The 14,929-nt window shown below is 43.0% G+C and overlaps 2 protein-coding genes and 1 long non-coding RNA gene across 4 annotated transcripts in view; 2 read left to right on the top strand and 1 right to left on the bottom strand.

The window, feature by feature from the left end:
- The first annotated feature begins 1,214 nt into the window (after positions 1 to 1,214).
- Positions 1,215 to 7,396, top strand: LOC110498482 (zinc finger protein 589). The gene is made up of 3 exons (XM_021575119.2): positions 1,215 to 1,643; positions 4,634 to 4,764; positions 4,966 to 7,396. The coding sequence occupies exons 1-3, from the start codon at positions 1,373 to 1,375 to the stop codon at positions 6,253 to 6,255; spliced, it is 1,692 nt and encodes a 563-aa protein (XP_021430794.2). The 5' UTR covers positions 1,215 to 1,372; the 3' UTR covers positions 6,256 to 7,396.
- On the bottom strand, positions 1,639 to 12,482 carry LOC110498547. The gene is made up of 3 exons (XR_002469841.2): positions 12,201 to 12,482; positions 4,286 to 4,492; positions 1,639 to 3,198 (listed from the first exon to the last, which is right to left on the bottom strand). It is a non-coding gene; the product is annotated as an uncharacterized LOC110498547 (long non-coding RNA).
- LOC110498509 (zinc finger and SCAN domain-containing protein 21) overlaps positions 12,238 to 14,929 on the top strand; it is a 21,418-nt gene continuing 18,726 nt past the window's right edge. For both annotated transcript variants that reach the window (XR_005037581.1, XM_021575169.2), the window contains exons 1-2: positions 12,238 to 12,563; positions 13,108 to 13,229. Coding sequence is in view for 1 of the 2 variants with exons in the window: in XM_021575169.2 (XP_021430844.2) it covers positions 12,281 to 12,563; positions 13,108 to 13,229 (405 nt within the window). In the remaining variant the exon portion in view is untranslated. The remainder of the gene's footprint in view (positions 12,564 to 13,107; positions 13,230 to 14,929) is intronic.

Raw genomic sequence — 14,929 nt, 5'->3', positions numbered from 1 at the left:
CATTTCTAAGACTGAAATCAAATTTTTCTAATGAGCAACAGAAAAACACTTGCCAATCGGCGTTTTGAGTCGCTTTTAAACTAAACATGGATTTATAATAAAAGAAAGTACAAACCTCACTGCTCCCATCCACTCACCCAAAATACCACCCAATCCCCATCCAACCTCTATGACCCTATCCATTTTTAAAAAAAATATTCCTTTCTATGTCAGAAATTCACTAAATAATACATGTTCAACCGTTTCCTCTACCATTCACACATTCCAGTAGCATGTTCCACTATCAATTTCAAAGAAGAATTCAAGCCTGTATGCCCTAATCTCATCCTACACTCACATAACTCCCTTCTGTTCCCATAGCATTGCTTTGCTTATGCCATGCTTGCTTTTCTTCACTTTGAGTTGCTTTGCCTTGCATGCAACCTCAGTGACGCCCCATTTACTTTGTGATTTATTTCATTACGGCGTACCTCATCTTCATGGAGTCTTGCACTGCTACTGAACGGACCTGTGTAGTGTTAGTTACGCAAGATGGAGAAGAGCCTGTCTCTCGTCAGTGATCGCATTTATTTTGGGAGATTGTAAATGTCACATTTTGTTTCAGGTGATAATAAAACATTTTTTGTTTAGTTATTTTTCCTCAACTTCTTAGGATAGCCTGGGCTCTCAAATCCTGACGGCCAGCCTTACCTATTCATGTAAAGCTTGGTAATGCGAGACACGCTGTAAGATATTTCATCTCCAAACCACTGCAATGTAAAGAATTGTCATGGATTTGGCCAAGTTTCAAGTGTGTACAGACGACCAGAGTATACTGAAGAACGTTGTGTACAAGGATGACGTTGATGCAATTGTGGTGACAGGATGCACATTAAATTGTGTGATCGCCAATATACCATAGAAGACGATACAGTAAACCTAGGCTATAATAAGGACCGTTTAATATTTAACTTACTGAGGTGATGTAGATTGAAAAGTCGTTCTATACATACCTACTCTATTCTTGCTAACACATTGTTCTTAATAAACAAATATGCTCTCAGCTTGAAAGATACGAATCATAATACTGATGTGTAATGTAATAAACAGTACCGTAATTCAAAGAACAGCGCGCAATCCTTTTCATTTAACCACACCCTTTGAGCAATGACGCCAACCAAAAATAATTTATCTTCAGTGCGTAACCGGAAGTGAACGTTGACCAAGAACAATTTACACGTTAGCATTGTTGTTATTTAGACGTTTATTAACACATTGGAACTCAAAATATGACTCATTTAACGGCACAACATCACATACTTCAGGTATTCTTTAATTCACGTTAGAGATAGGACTTGGTTGATAGACGTTATCTAAGTAACGTTAGCTAACAATGGTTTTTCACACTCAAATAGCCTCCATCATGGAGGTTCTAGCGAATGCAGCTGTGGCAGAGATCTGTAAAGTCGTAGACGACGACTATGCAGTGTTTCGTTTGGAAATAACTCAAAACCAGAAAGAAAACAGGACATTGCGGAGGAAACTACAGCTATTGGAACTGAAGGTGGTACGGGAGCGCGCAGAGAGGACAATTAGAGAGCGCGTCCGCGCCAGTCGTCCCAGTAGTGTGAAGATCCTCGACCAATACAGAGGAATGGCAAGAGGTACATTTTGCAGAAGGCCGAGACTGTGTGGTCAGTCGGCCAGTTTCCCCTCTGTGCATGTGTTCAGATTTGTTACCTAGAATTGGGTCTTGGTCAGTTTTTGGATAGTATGCAATACAGGGCCGGTCGTAGATTTTTGGTGGCCCTAAAAAAATAATATTCGTTTTAGAATCAAGTTTGTTACATATTTTGCCATGACTTGTGCCATGTTAATATCAGTGTTTAGTTTGAGCTGATTCCTGCACGAGCAGGATCTGGCACCTTGCTGTTTCGGACTGTTTCATGTCGGAACCTATTTGGTTGGATCTGGTGCCTCTCGTGGCATAAAAAAAACATTTAGACTTTTTGCAATGTAAACATTTTGAATAAAAGCGATCAAAGTTCATACAAGTAGCCTCTTTGTTGATTCTCCTGTCCACCTCCACAAACAAACAACATACTGTGAAAAAGTAGATTTTCAGCCCGGGCCTGATATTCTAAGTATGTATTCAGGTTAGGCCGGCCCAGGCTTATGGTTTGCGCAACATTGTAACCTATGTTGGAGACCAATGTGTGACCGCAGCTGTGTGACAAGCGTGCCTGTATCTCTCTCAGAACTAGAATGTGATTAACTTTTTATGATCTCCCTCCCTCTTCTGATAGACATGAGTCTGCAACTCTTATCTCTCCAGAGTTGCGCCTCTTTATTTCCTTGTAGAAGCATAGTCACGCGAAGGGTTCTGGAGGAGCTGCAGCACCCCTGATATATTGAAATACATTTTCCAAGGTTACTGCTGTCTGTTCAGAAAAAAATACAAAATTCAGAATAGCTTACTACACAAATGTAGTCAGAGGACCAATATCTTCTTTTAAATAATAGCTGTGGAGTGTAGCCTAATAACAAGGCGGGAACGCACGGCAAATCTGTCAGTGAACAAACAGCATGCAGACAAAACAGGTCTTTAGCAATATTTCAAATACAATCACGGGAAAACACAGGTTGAAAAGCAAATAGCTCCTGCTGAACATAGAATGATCTGTATGCTACCAACATTTTTGATCAACTTTCAAATATTGTTTTACAAAGTAAATCGAGAGAGAAAGGCTTTTGGCACGATTGCATCGGCCATCACCAGCGAGTGAGCTGCGCATCATTGGACAAATCAGTTTAACTGGAAAGCATTTTAGGACTAATTTCCTCATATTGTAGCCAACAATATGCGGCTCCACACACCTAGGCTATTGATGGATTCAAGTTATGGTCGTTTTTATTGATTTCAGATTCTCAGTTAGTCCGTATCAAAGTAGCCTGTCATTTAAGATCATTTGTGCGGTATTAAAACATATTCTGCCAAAGTCTCCAGTCAAGTAAAATGATGTAGAATTGCCTGAAATCCGTTTTTATAAAAGGCCACTTTTCTGACAGTTTGTGCAGAAATTCTTCGGTTGCTGGTCTCAGTCCGGGTGGCTGGTCTCAGACAATCTCGCAGGTGAAGAAGACTGATGTGGAGATCCTGGGCTGGCGTGGTTACGCATGGTCTGTGGTTGTGAGGCCGGTTAGACGTGGATGGATTATCTTGGCAAAGGAGAAATACTCATTAACAGGGATGTAAACAAATGTGTCCACAATTTGAGATAAGCTTTTTTGTGTTTATTTCAGCTCATGAAACATGGGACCACAACACTTTTCATGTTGCGTTTTACATTTTTGTTCAGTGTAGATAGTCTAGCTGCCGGCAGAGACTGCTATTTCAGTAACGTTGAAGGGGGTCTGTCTAGTATTAGGGGCGGCAGGGTAGCCTAGTGGTTAGAGCGTTGGACAAGTCAGTTAATTAAGAACAAATTCTTATTTTCAATGACGGCCTAGCTGACGAGTTACAAATCGAGGTACACATCTGTCGTCCTGCCCCAGCCTAGTAACCGGAAGGTTGCAAGTTCAAAACCCTGAGCTGACAAGTTACAAATCGAGGTGATGTGTTTAACTGACTTGCCTAGTTAAATAAAGGTAAAATAAAAATTACTGGATGAAGCTAAAGTTAAATGGAGCCTACTTTAGGCTACAAAGTTCTCATAACTTTACAGAGAGTAGGCTACTGAGACATAGTGATGTGGAGAGGCTGAGGCAGGTTTCGATGCATGCAGAGGAGCTCTGACGAAGGCCAAGAGACCCCCTTTTTCTCCCCAATTAATTGTAGTTGCGGTCTCTGCAATTCCCCTACAGACTCGGCAAAGGTCGAGAGCAATGCGTCCACCGAAACACGACCCTGCCAAGCCGCACTGCTCCTTGACACAATGCCTTCACCAATCTGTCGGAGGAAACACCGTCCAACTGGCGCCCGGCCCGCCACAAGGAGTTGCTAGAGCACGATGAGACAGAGCTGTTAGAGAATTGAATGGTAATTTCTCTACCATAAGCTGCCTCCATCGTTTTAGAGAAATCTCAGCCTGCCAAACCCTCCCCTTACCCGGGTGATGCTGTGACACAGCCTTGGATCGAACCCGACGCTGTAGGGGCACGTCAGCACTATGATGCAGTGCCTTAAACCACTACACCACTCGGGAGGCCTTATTTTTTACTTATCTAATTGTTACCATGCACCTGCAACAAGATAGCTCTGATGTGCAAGTGTATTTTTGAACGTTGAAAGTAAAACACAAGTCACCTCCTTCTCCCGCCCCCACATCTGGACCCTTCTGGGAGAGAGAGGAGCCCACAGATGCACCTTAGGAGGATGAGGAGATGATGACTGGTAGGTTGATGGAGTGGCAACCCCTGCAGCGTCTCATCCATCACAGCATACCACTTCCAGAATGCGGCTATGGCCTCCCTCTCCCTCGGTGCTGAGTCCGGTGGGGGCAGCTTTCAACTCCTTAAAAATATGGAAAAGGATAGCTTTCAGCATCAAAGTAGGGATATTCGAACACGGCCAGTGTCAATCGTGTACAATATAGTGTTGAGCATTTACAGTACCTAACTTTAACCACCTCTTTTCCCCCAATCACTCTCTCAGGTGAAGGTCATCTCACTGGAGGCCACATGAGCTTTGAGAAGCCAGCGAGACACAATACATGGAGAGATGACCAACCAATCACTGTTGATGAGGGAAGTGGATCTTCAACCCAGCATGTTATTGTGATAGAGGTTAGTGTCATAATGTAACATAAAAATGTACAGTACATCAATTGTGGCCCGTTTATTTCAGAAAGGCTTCCCTCAACTATTGATTTGATTACATGTACATCCTTATTTATCTGCCATAGGGGAGCTTGTGAAACTTCCCGATGACATTGTTATCCAATGCTAGTCTTGAATCGGTAATAACCTCATCTCTTCATGTGTCAGTCTGCAGATGCAGAGGCTTCTGGTTCTGGAGGATCATCTCTGGTCAAACAGGACAGGACTGAAGGAGACCACCCACGGCACAGCAGAGATATGAAGCTGGAGACTGGAGCAGCGGCTGGCGTGGCGCCCCTTGTAGCCACGGAGGACCTCGCCACCATGCCCCATCCAAGGAACCGACGCAGCATCACGGAGGTCAATGGAATGCTGGACGCTGTCCTCAAGTCAGAGACAGACACCAAGACTTTAACTGTAACACACAGGCTCTTACACACTAGATCTGACCACAGGTCAGACCCAGAGAGACTGGGGCTGAGGCAACTAAGCTGTCCTCTTGCTCCCGGCTCAGAGTATTTACTTTACGGTAACCCGAGCCCGAGGACGGTTCATTCCCATCGGGACTCAGGTTACGCGTTAGAGACGGGAAATGATCCGTCTTGTTCCTACACAACAGAGATGGACCCTGACAACATGCCCTTGGATTTAGAAACACAGATTGATCAGTCTAGAGGGGACTGGAATCGGTACAGTAGTAGTGTATACTCTGAAGGGTGCCTAGATAAGAAAGGGGAGGTTATAGTGGTAGATGAGGTGAAAGTGGAGGGCGACGCTCCTCTGACATGGAACGTAGACGATACTCACTTAGGGGAAGGACACTCACAGGGCAGAGATTTGTTAGATTACAGGGAAAGCTTAGAGACAAATCCAAGCATCGAGACCCACTCCCCTTTACATGCGCTCAGGGATCGCGACCCAGTGTCCAAGTCGATGGACCATTCCGGTTCACACATTCTTTTTGATCAGGTTTTGAACTCAAATGACCAAGGGGCCAAGGTTTTGGGAGGTGAAGCAAGCAGTAGTAAAGAGAAGCGGTTCCTCTGCATGTTCTGTAACAAAGGCTTCAGCTGCCTCCAGAAGGTGGAGATCCACCAGAGGGTCCACACAGGAGTGAAACCCTTCAGCTGTACCCAGTGTCACATGCGTTTCACAGAGGCTGGTAAACTGAAGAGGCACCAGAGGGTCCACACAGGGGAGAAACCCTTCAGCTGTACCCAGTGTCAGATGCGCTTCGCCCAGGCTGGGCACCTGAAGAGGCACCAGAGGGTCCACACAGGGGAGAAACCCTACAGCTGCCCCCAGTGTCACATGCGCTTCGCCCAGGCTAGCAACCTGAAGATGCACCTGAAGGTCCACACCGGAGAACGGCCATTTGCCTGTACACACTGCGGGAAGAAGTTCTCAGAGAGGAGCTACCTCAGGATACACCAGCAGAAAAACCATTCCACTCTGTAACATAGAAAGTAACCATTCCACTTGATCGCTTCTGACGTGTAGATCAAATGCTGCATTAAAGTCAAAGATTAATTTTCATTGTTGTCAGCAGAAAATATCTGCAGATGCATTTGGAATAACAGTAATACAGAGGGGTTGGGTTAAATGCGGAAGACATTTCAGTTGAAGGCAATCATTTGTACAACTGACTAGGTATTCCCTTTCCATAATATATTTCAGTGTTGTATATTCCTGGGTTGAATAATGCATCCAGGCATTTTGTGATCTACAAGCCTTAAAAGTCTGTTGTATATTGTGTTTGTGCTGTGTAAGCGATGTGTTTAGAAATGCCTATTTCATTACTTCCAACTACTTAATGAGAAAATGAATGCAGTTTTATCAAGTTCATACAGATTTTTTGTTGACATGCATGTGTGGTTTTTATATGGAGTATTTAACACTTAAATACACGTAACCATATACAGTTTGAAAATGGCATAGTTGGGCACTAATAAGCAGACACTGGAACGTGGTAGCTGTATAACACTGAATGGGTAAGTGCTGTATGGGTTTTGACTGAGAGAAATGCAGTAAATTAAGATGACTCAATGTTTATGATCACTATGTTTGATGTACAGTTACAAGATGTCATGTCGTCATACCCTGGCTTCTTCTGAACAGACTGAGCCTATGTTTGTTTATTGTGAAGAAAACTCACCGCTGAACATGCACCTGAATGCAATCATGACTCCTTTCGATGCGCACCAAAATTACGATCCATTTCTCTGAATTACCTTGTGAAAGCCTAACATTGTAAGATCGTATTTTATAACTTAGCTAGTCATGTTTGCAAAAGAACAAGCTTTCAGATTATGCCCACTTTACCCAGATTGCGATTTCTAATGGACTGTTTTTGGTAACCTTCTATCTTATGTTACCATACCAACATAACATATCATACTAATTTGAGTGACCTGGATTTACTTTAACTCTGTTATGTCTGATCTATGAGGCCAGTCTGGAGATTGATACCATTTCAAAGGTTACAAACATGGTTGTCAAACTATTTTATAATTTCTTGAAAAAAAGTTATGAAAATTGTAATTTTCTTAATCTTTAACGTCAATTATCTAAAATGCGTATAAACCAATTTTTAAAATTATATTCGCATTTGCTGCTTGGACTCTTTTACATCATCTGTGTGGTGTTTTGTCCACCATCGGTTGAATATAGGGTGAGTGTCATGTCAATCATATAAATAAAAGATAGATGTGGTAGTTGCTGCAGCAGAGAAATATTGGGGTGAGAGATTTTAGTGCAGAACATCTGCAGGGAGTTTTGAGAGAAGGGGCCAAAGTAGTGGGATGGGGTGGTGGATCTTTGGGGATAGTGTATAGGTGCAGGATTAGATCATGGTGTAATATTCCCTTTTTTTGTGACCAAATGTGAAAACTGCACTCTGTTCTGTGAAAAACAGCAATACGCAACACAGCATCTAGTCTGTGGTAAGCATATCGGAATCGGCCTCTATTAGCTAAAAATGCCAACATCGTCATTGGCCCGATGTCTAGTTTAAAGCCGATGTGCAAAACCGATGTCAAAACTGACGTTCATACTTATATAACGTAGGTAGATTATGTAAAATGACGTAAAATATAGCGCAACACAGCATTCCTAACCTAGCCCACAATGTCTGCTGTGTGGATCGAGCAGGTAACAAGATGAGCAGTCATTTGAAAGAGTAAGAACATTTCAGGTGATTTCAAGGTGAAATCCAATAACGCCAAGATAATGGAATTCATTGTCCTTGACAATCAACCGTTCTCTGTCGTGGATGATGTTGACTTTCGCAGACTGGTCGAGCACCGGGACACACCACCAAGTAGGCACTATTTTTCAGATGTTGCCCTAGCGGAGTAACACAGTATTGTTGAAACTCACCTCCATGAGCTACTTGCACTGCTATTAGCTTCACGACTGACATTTGGACCAGCGATGTCAGCCACATTATGAGTCTAACAGCACAGAGGAAAGCCGTATTGCATGCTCAAGAATGTGCTGGTTCTCATACTGCTGCTGCCATTTCAATGGCATTTGAGAACTTGTGTTTGAAACTTGGAAACATGAACACTCCGAGCTCCATTCGAACAACTGACTCGAGAAATAAGCTCAACTGCATCTGCAGCAGGCGTGATACCCTGTCATGGCATTGAAACACCTGCTCAACAAAAATGCCAACACAGATCGTCGGGTTAACTTGGAAAAGTACTCTACTAGAGGCTGTGAACAAGAGATTCGGTGGCATTCTCTCTGAGCCTCTACTGTGTCACCACCATGCTCGATGCTAGGTACAAGGACCGCTACTTTGATGCAGACAAGAAACAGGGTTTATGTGAAATGTTAGACAGCTGGATAAGATAGAAACGGACACGGTGACAGTGCGCGCCGAGGAAGAGAGGCCACGGACAGACAGAGCTGAAACAGCTTGACATGTATGATGAAATCCTGGTTGAGAATGAAACGACTGAACAAATGAACAACGAAACAACACAGCAAGTATGTGAAAGAAATAGGTTTTGATTATGTTTTACTGGTAATGGGGACACATGTAAATGCCAACAAAATAACTATTTGGCCAGTGTGTGTGTTTCAACTGTTTAACAGTACTAGAATGCACAAAATGCAGCTAAAATGTTTATCAGTTATCGGTATCGTTTTTTTGGAGCAAGGAAAATATTGGGTATCGGCCAAAAATGTCATCAGTGCATCCCTAATTGTAATCTTTAAAAAAATATTAAATTAGGATTGCATTCAATGGAGAGAGATGCTATGCTACTAGCCTCATTCCATGAATATGCATAGCCATCTCGGGACAACTCTAATATAGACGTATACTATGATTCGGTGAGTGAGTTTATAAGGAAGTGTATAGGAGATGTTGTACCCACTGTGACTATTAAAATATACCCTAACCAGAAACTGGATAGATGGCAGCATTCGCGCGAAGCTGAAAGAGAGTACCACCGCATTTAACCAGGGCAAGGCAACTGGGAATATGGCAGAAAATAAACAGAGTAGTCATAGCCTCCGCAAGGAAATCAAACAAGAAAAATGTCAGTATAGAGACAAAGTAGTCAATTCAACGGCTCAAACACGAGATGTATGTGTCTACAGATTTATTTAACCTTTATTTACCTAGGCAAGTCAGTTAAGAACAAATTCTTATTTACAATGACGGCCTAGGAACAGTGGGTTAACTGCCTTGTTCAGGGGCAGAACGACAGATTCTTACCTTGTCAGCTCGGGGATTCGATCTAGCAACCTTTAGGTACACTGGCCCAACACTTTAACCACTAGGATACCTGCTGCCCCAATCACAGACTACAAAAGGAAAACCAGCCACGTCTTGCTTCCAGACAAACTTAACACCTTCTTTGCCCACTTTGAGGATAATACAGTGCCACCGACGTGACCTGCTACCAAGGACTGTGAGCTCTCCTTCTCCGTGGCCGACGTGAGTAAGACATTTAAACGTGTTAACCCTCGCAAGGCTGCCGGCCCAGACGGCATCCCTAGCTGCGTCCTCAGAGCACCAACTGGCTGGTGTGTTTACGGACATGTGTTTACCGACATTTTCATTCCCTATCCCAGTCTACTGTCCCCACATGCTTAAAGATGGCCACCATTGCTCCTGTACCCAAGAATGCAAAGGTAACTGAACTAAATGACTACTCACTTCTGTCATCATGAAGTGCTTTGAGAGACTAGTCAAGGATTATATCACCTCTACCTTACCTGACACCCTAGATCCACTTCAATTTGCTTACCGCCCCAGTTGGTCCACAGACGATGCAATTTCCATAACACTGCCGTATCCCATCTGGACAAGAGGAATACCTATGTAAGAATGCTGTTTATTGACTACAGCTCAGCATTCAACACCATAGTACCCTCCAAGCTCATCATTAAGCTTAAGGCCCTGGGTCTCAACCCCGCCCTGTGCAATTGGGTCCTGGACTTCCTGACAGGCCGCCCAAAGGTGGTGAAGATAGGAAAAAATATCTCCACTTCGCTGATCCTCAACACTGGGGCCCCACAAGGGTGCATGCTCAGCCCCCTCCTGTACTCCCTGTTCACCCATGACTGCGTGGTCATGCACGCCTCCAACTCAATCATCAAGTTTGCAGATGACACAACAGTAGTAGGCTTGATTACCAACAACGACAAGACAGCCTACAGGGAGGAGGTGAGGGCTCTTGGAGTGTGGTGTCAAGAAAACAACCTCTCACTTAACGTCAAGAAAACAAAGAAGATGATCGTGGACTTCAGGAAACAGCAGAGGAAGCACCCCCCTATCCACATCGACGGGACAGTAGTGGAGAAGGTGGAAAGTTCCTCTGCGTACATATCACTTACAAACTGAAATGGTCCACCCACACAGACAGTGTGGCGAAGAAGGTGCAACACCGCCTCTTCAACGAAATTTGGCTTGTCACCTAAAACCCTCACAAACTTTTACAGATGCACAATTGAGAACATCCTGTCTGGCTGTATCACTGCCTGGTACAGCAACTGCACCGCCCACAACCGCAGGGCTCTCCAGAGGGTGGGGGTGGGGGGGGGGGTCTGCACAACGCATCACCGGGGCAAACTACCTGCCCTCCAAGACACCTACAGCACCCGATGTCACAGGAAGGCCAAAAAGATCAAGGATAACAACCACCCGAGCCCCTGCCTGTTCACCCCACTACCATTCAGAAGACGAGGTCAGTACAGGTGCATCAAAGCTGAGACCAAGAGACTGAAAAACAGCTTCTATCTCAAGACCATCAGACTGTTAAACAGCCATCACTAACACAGAGAGGCTGCTGGATACATAAGACTTGAAATCATTGGCCACTTTAATAAATGGAACACTAGTCACTTTAATAATCCATTGTAATAATATGGACATATCGTGTATTACTCATCTCATATGTTTATACTGTATTCTATCTATTGCATCTTAGCCCATGCCGCTCTGACATTGCTCATCCATATAAACTGGACAGTTTTATCTCCATCTCTTCATGGACACTCCTACCGACAGTTGTGGATGCTTTGTGTGATGTATCGTTGTCTCTACCTTCTTGCCCTTTGTGCTGTTGTTTGTGGCCAATAATGTTTGTACCATGTTGTTGTCATGTTGTGTTGCTGCCTTGCTATGTTGTTGTCTTAGGTCTCTCTTTATGTAGTGTTGTCTCTTTTGTCATGTGTGCTTTGTCCTATTTGCATTTTATAATAAGAATGTTATCCCAGCCCCCGTCCCCGCATGAGGCTTTTTGGTAGGCCGTCATTGTAAATAAGAATTTGTTCTTAACTGTCTTACCTAGATGTTAAATTTAAACATAAAAATAATTTCCTTTACTTAGATTCGTGTGTATTAGGTATTTGTTGTGGAATTGTTAGATATTACTTGTTAGACATTGCTGCACTGTCGGAACTAGAAGCACAATCATTTAGCTACACTCACAATAACATCTGCTAACCATGTGTATGTGACCCATACAATTTGATTTTATATAAAGTGGTTTTTCTCCGAATTGCCGGGACGTCACGTGTCCTACTTATATCAGTACATTCGTAACAACTTAAACATTACGAAACTTATATTCGATCAAATAAACACACATAGTCATAACATTTTTTGTTGACCAAATTCGACTCTCATTGACCATATCTAACCACTCCTTGCTTGATTGGCGAAACAACGAAAAAACGCCACGTGCTGGAAGGAGACAGACTTTCTGCCGAGTTGGGCCTGTCTCTTCCTCTATGGTATTAGAAACTGTGAAACTGAAGAAAACGGAAGTGAACAGTGACGAAGAACAATTTCCACATTAGCGTTTTTATTGTCATTTAGACGTTTATGAACACCCTGGAACTCAAAATATGACTCATTTAACGGCACAGCATCATATACTTACCAAAGGTAGTGTTTAATTCGCATTGCAGACAGGATTTGTTTGATAGATTGTATCTAGGTAACGCTAGCTAGCTGCTAACAATGGCTAACTGTATGGCTTTTCATTCTCAAATAGCCTCCATTATGGAGGTGCTAGCGAATACAGCCGTGGCAGACATATGTAAACTCGTAGACGACGATTATGCAGTGTTTCGTTTGGAAATAACTCAAAGCCAGAAAGAAAACAGGACATTGCGGAGGAAATTACAGCTATTGGAACAGAAGGTGACACGGGAGCGCGCAGAGAGGACAATGCGAGAGCGCGTCCTCGCCAGTCGTCCCAGTAGTGTCAAGATCCTCGACCGATACAGAGGAATGCCCAGAGGTACATTTTGCACACATTTTGCCTGTCGCCCCGTTCCCGTCTGCGTATGTGTTCAGATGTATTACCCAGAATTTTGTCTTTGTCAGTTTTTGGATAGTTTGCAATACTTCCCCTGATTACTTACTTAGCTGTCTTGAACAAAGACACAATATTTCCCGGAAGGCCGAGGCTGCGCAGTTTGTCGCGGTTCATATATAGCTTTGTGCCTGTCTTGCACATGTTTTTTTACATGTGTTACCCAGAATTGGGTGATGGTCAGTTTTTGAATAGTATGCAATAATTCCTATGATTACTTATCTAGTGCAAAGACACTATCATATTCATACCAGATTCTTGATTTACTGCATTTCCTATTTACTCAATGAAAACAATATGATGATTATGTTTCATGCAATCAACCTATAAATAGTATATCAATAAGTTATGAGGTGTTACCTTATATCCTTGCCAATTCTAGATATTGTCAATAGTGTACAATATACCATTGAGCATTGACATTAGCTTATCGAACCACCTTTTTTCCCCCAATTAATCTCCGGTGAAGGACATCTCACTGGAGGCCACAGGAGCTTTGTGAAGCCAACAGGACACAATACATGGAGAGATGACCAACCAATCACTGTTGAGGGGAGTGGAACCTCAACCCAGCATGTTATCGTGATAGAGGTTTGTGTAATAGTATTACATACAGTACAGGGTAGCCTAGTGGTTAGAGTGATGGACTAGTAACTGGAAGGTTGCAAGTTCAAACCCCCGAGCTGACAAATATGTCGTTCTGCCCCTGAACAGGCAGTTTACCCACTGTTCCTAGGCCGTCATTGAAAATAAGAATTTGTTCTTAACTGACTTGCCTAGTTAAATAAAGGTAAAATTAAATGAAAACATCAAATGTGGCAGGTTTATTTCAGAAAGGCTCCCATCAAACTATTTATTTGTTTACATGTACAGTACCAGTCAAAAGTTTGGACACACCTACTCATTCAAGGGTTTTTCTTTATTTTTACTATTTTATACATTGTAGAATAATCAAACTATAAAATAACACATATGGAATCGTATAGTAACCAAAAAAGTGTTAAACAAATCAAAATATATTTTATATTTGAGATTCTTCAAACTAGCCAACCTTTGCCTTGATGACAGCTTTGCACACGCTTGGCATTTTCTCAACCAGCTTCAGCTGGAATGCTTTTCCAACAGTTTTGAAGGAGTTCCCACATATGCTGAACACTTGTTGGATGCTTTTCCTTTACTCTGCGGTCCAACTCATCCCATACCATCTCAATTGGGTTGAGGTCAGGTGATTGTGGAGGCCAGGTCGTCTGATGCAGCACTCAATCTCTCTCCTTCTTGTTCAAATAGCCCTTACTCAGCCTGGAGGTGTGTTGGGTCATTGTCCCACTAAACGCAAACCAGATGGGATGGCAATTCGCTGCAGAATGCTGTGGTAGCCATGCTGGTTAAGTGTGCCTTGAATTCTAAATAAATCACTGAGTGTCATCAGCAAAGCACCCCCAAACATCACACCTCCTCCATGCTTCACGGTGGGAACCACACATGCGGTGATCATCCGTTCACCTACTCTGCGTCTCACAAAGATACGGCAGTTGGAACCAAAAATCTAAAATTTGGACTCATCAGACCAAAGGACAGATTTCCACCAGTCTAATGTCCATTTCCTGTGTTTCTTGGCCCAAGCAAGTCTCTTCTTCTTGTTGGTGTCCTTTAATTGTGGTTTCTTTGCAGCAATTCGACCATGAAGGCCTGATTCATGGGGCGGCAGGTAGCCTAGTGGTTAGAGCGTTGGACTAGTAACCGGAAGGTTGCAAGCTGACAAGGTACAAAATCTGTCGTTCAGCCCCTGAACAAGGCAGTTTACTCACTGTTCCTAGGCTGTCATTGAAAATAAGAATTTGTTCTTAACTGACATGCCTAGTTAAATAAAGGAAAAATACAAATTCACGCAGTCTCCTCTGAACAGTTGATGTTGAGATGTCTGTTACTTGTGAAGCATTTATTTGGGCTCCAATTTCTGAAGCTGGTAACTAATGAACTTATCCTCTGCAGCAAAGGTAACTCTGTCTTCCTATTCTGTGGCGGTCCTCATGAAAGCCAATTTCATCATAGCGCTGGATGGTTTTTGCAACTGCACTTGAAAGAAACTTTAAAAGCTCTTTAAATGTTCCGCATTGACTGACCTTCATATCTTAAAGTAATGATGGACTGTCGTTTCTCTGCTTATTTGAGCTGTTCTTGCCATAATATGGACTTGGTCTTCTACCAAAAAGGTCTATCTTCTGTATACCCCCTACCTTGTCACAACACAACTGATTGGCTCAAACGCATTAAGGAAAGAAATTCCACAA

This window comes from Oncorhynchus mykiss, chromosome 19, assembly GCF_013265735.2.
Source record: "Oncorhynchus mykiss isolate Arlee chromosome 19, USDA_OmykA_1.1, whole genome shotgun sequence".
In the NCBI taxonomy this organism is placed as follows: domain Eukaryota; kingdom Metazoa; phylum Chordata; class Actinopteri; order Salmoniformes; family Salmonidae; genus Oncorhynchus; species Oncorhynchus mykiss.
The sequence above is the reverse complement of the archived record's forward strand: the minus strand, read 5'-3'. Positions and strand labels throughout refer to the sequence as shown.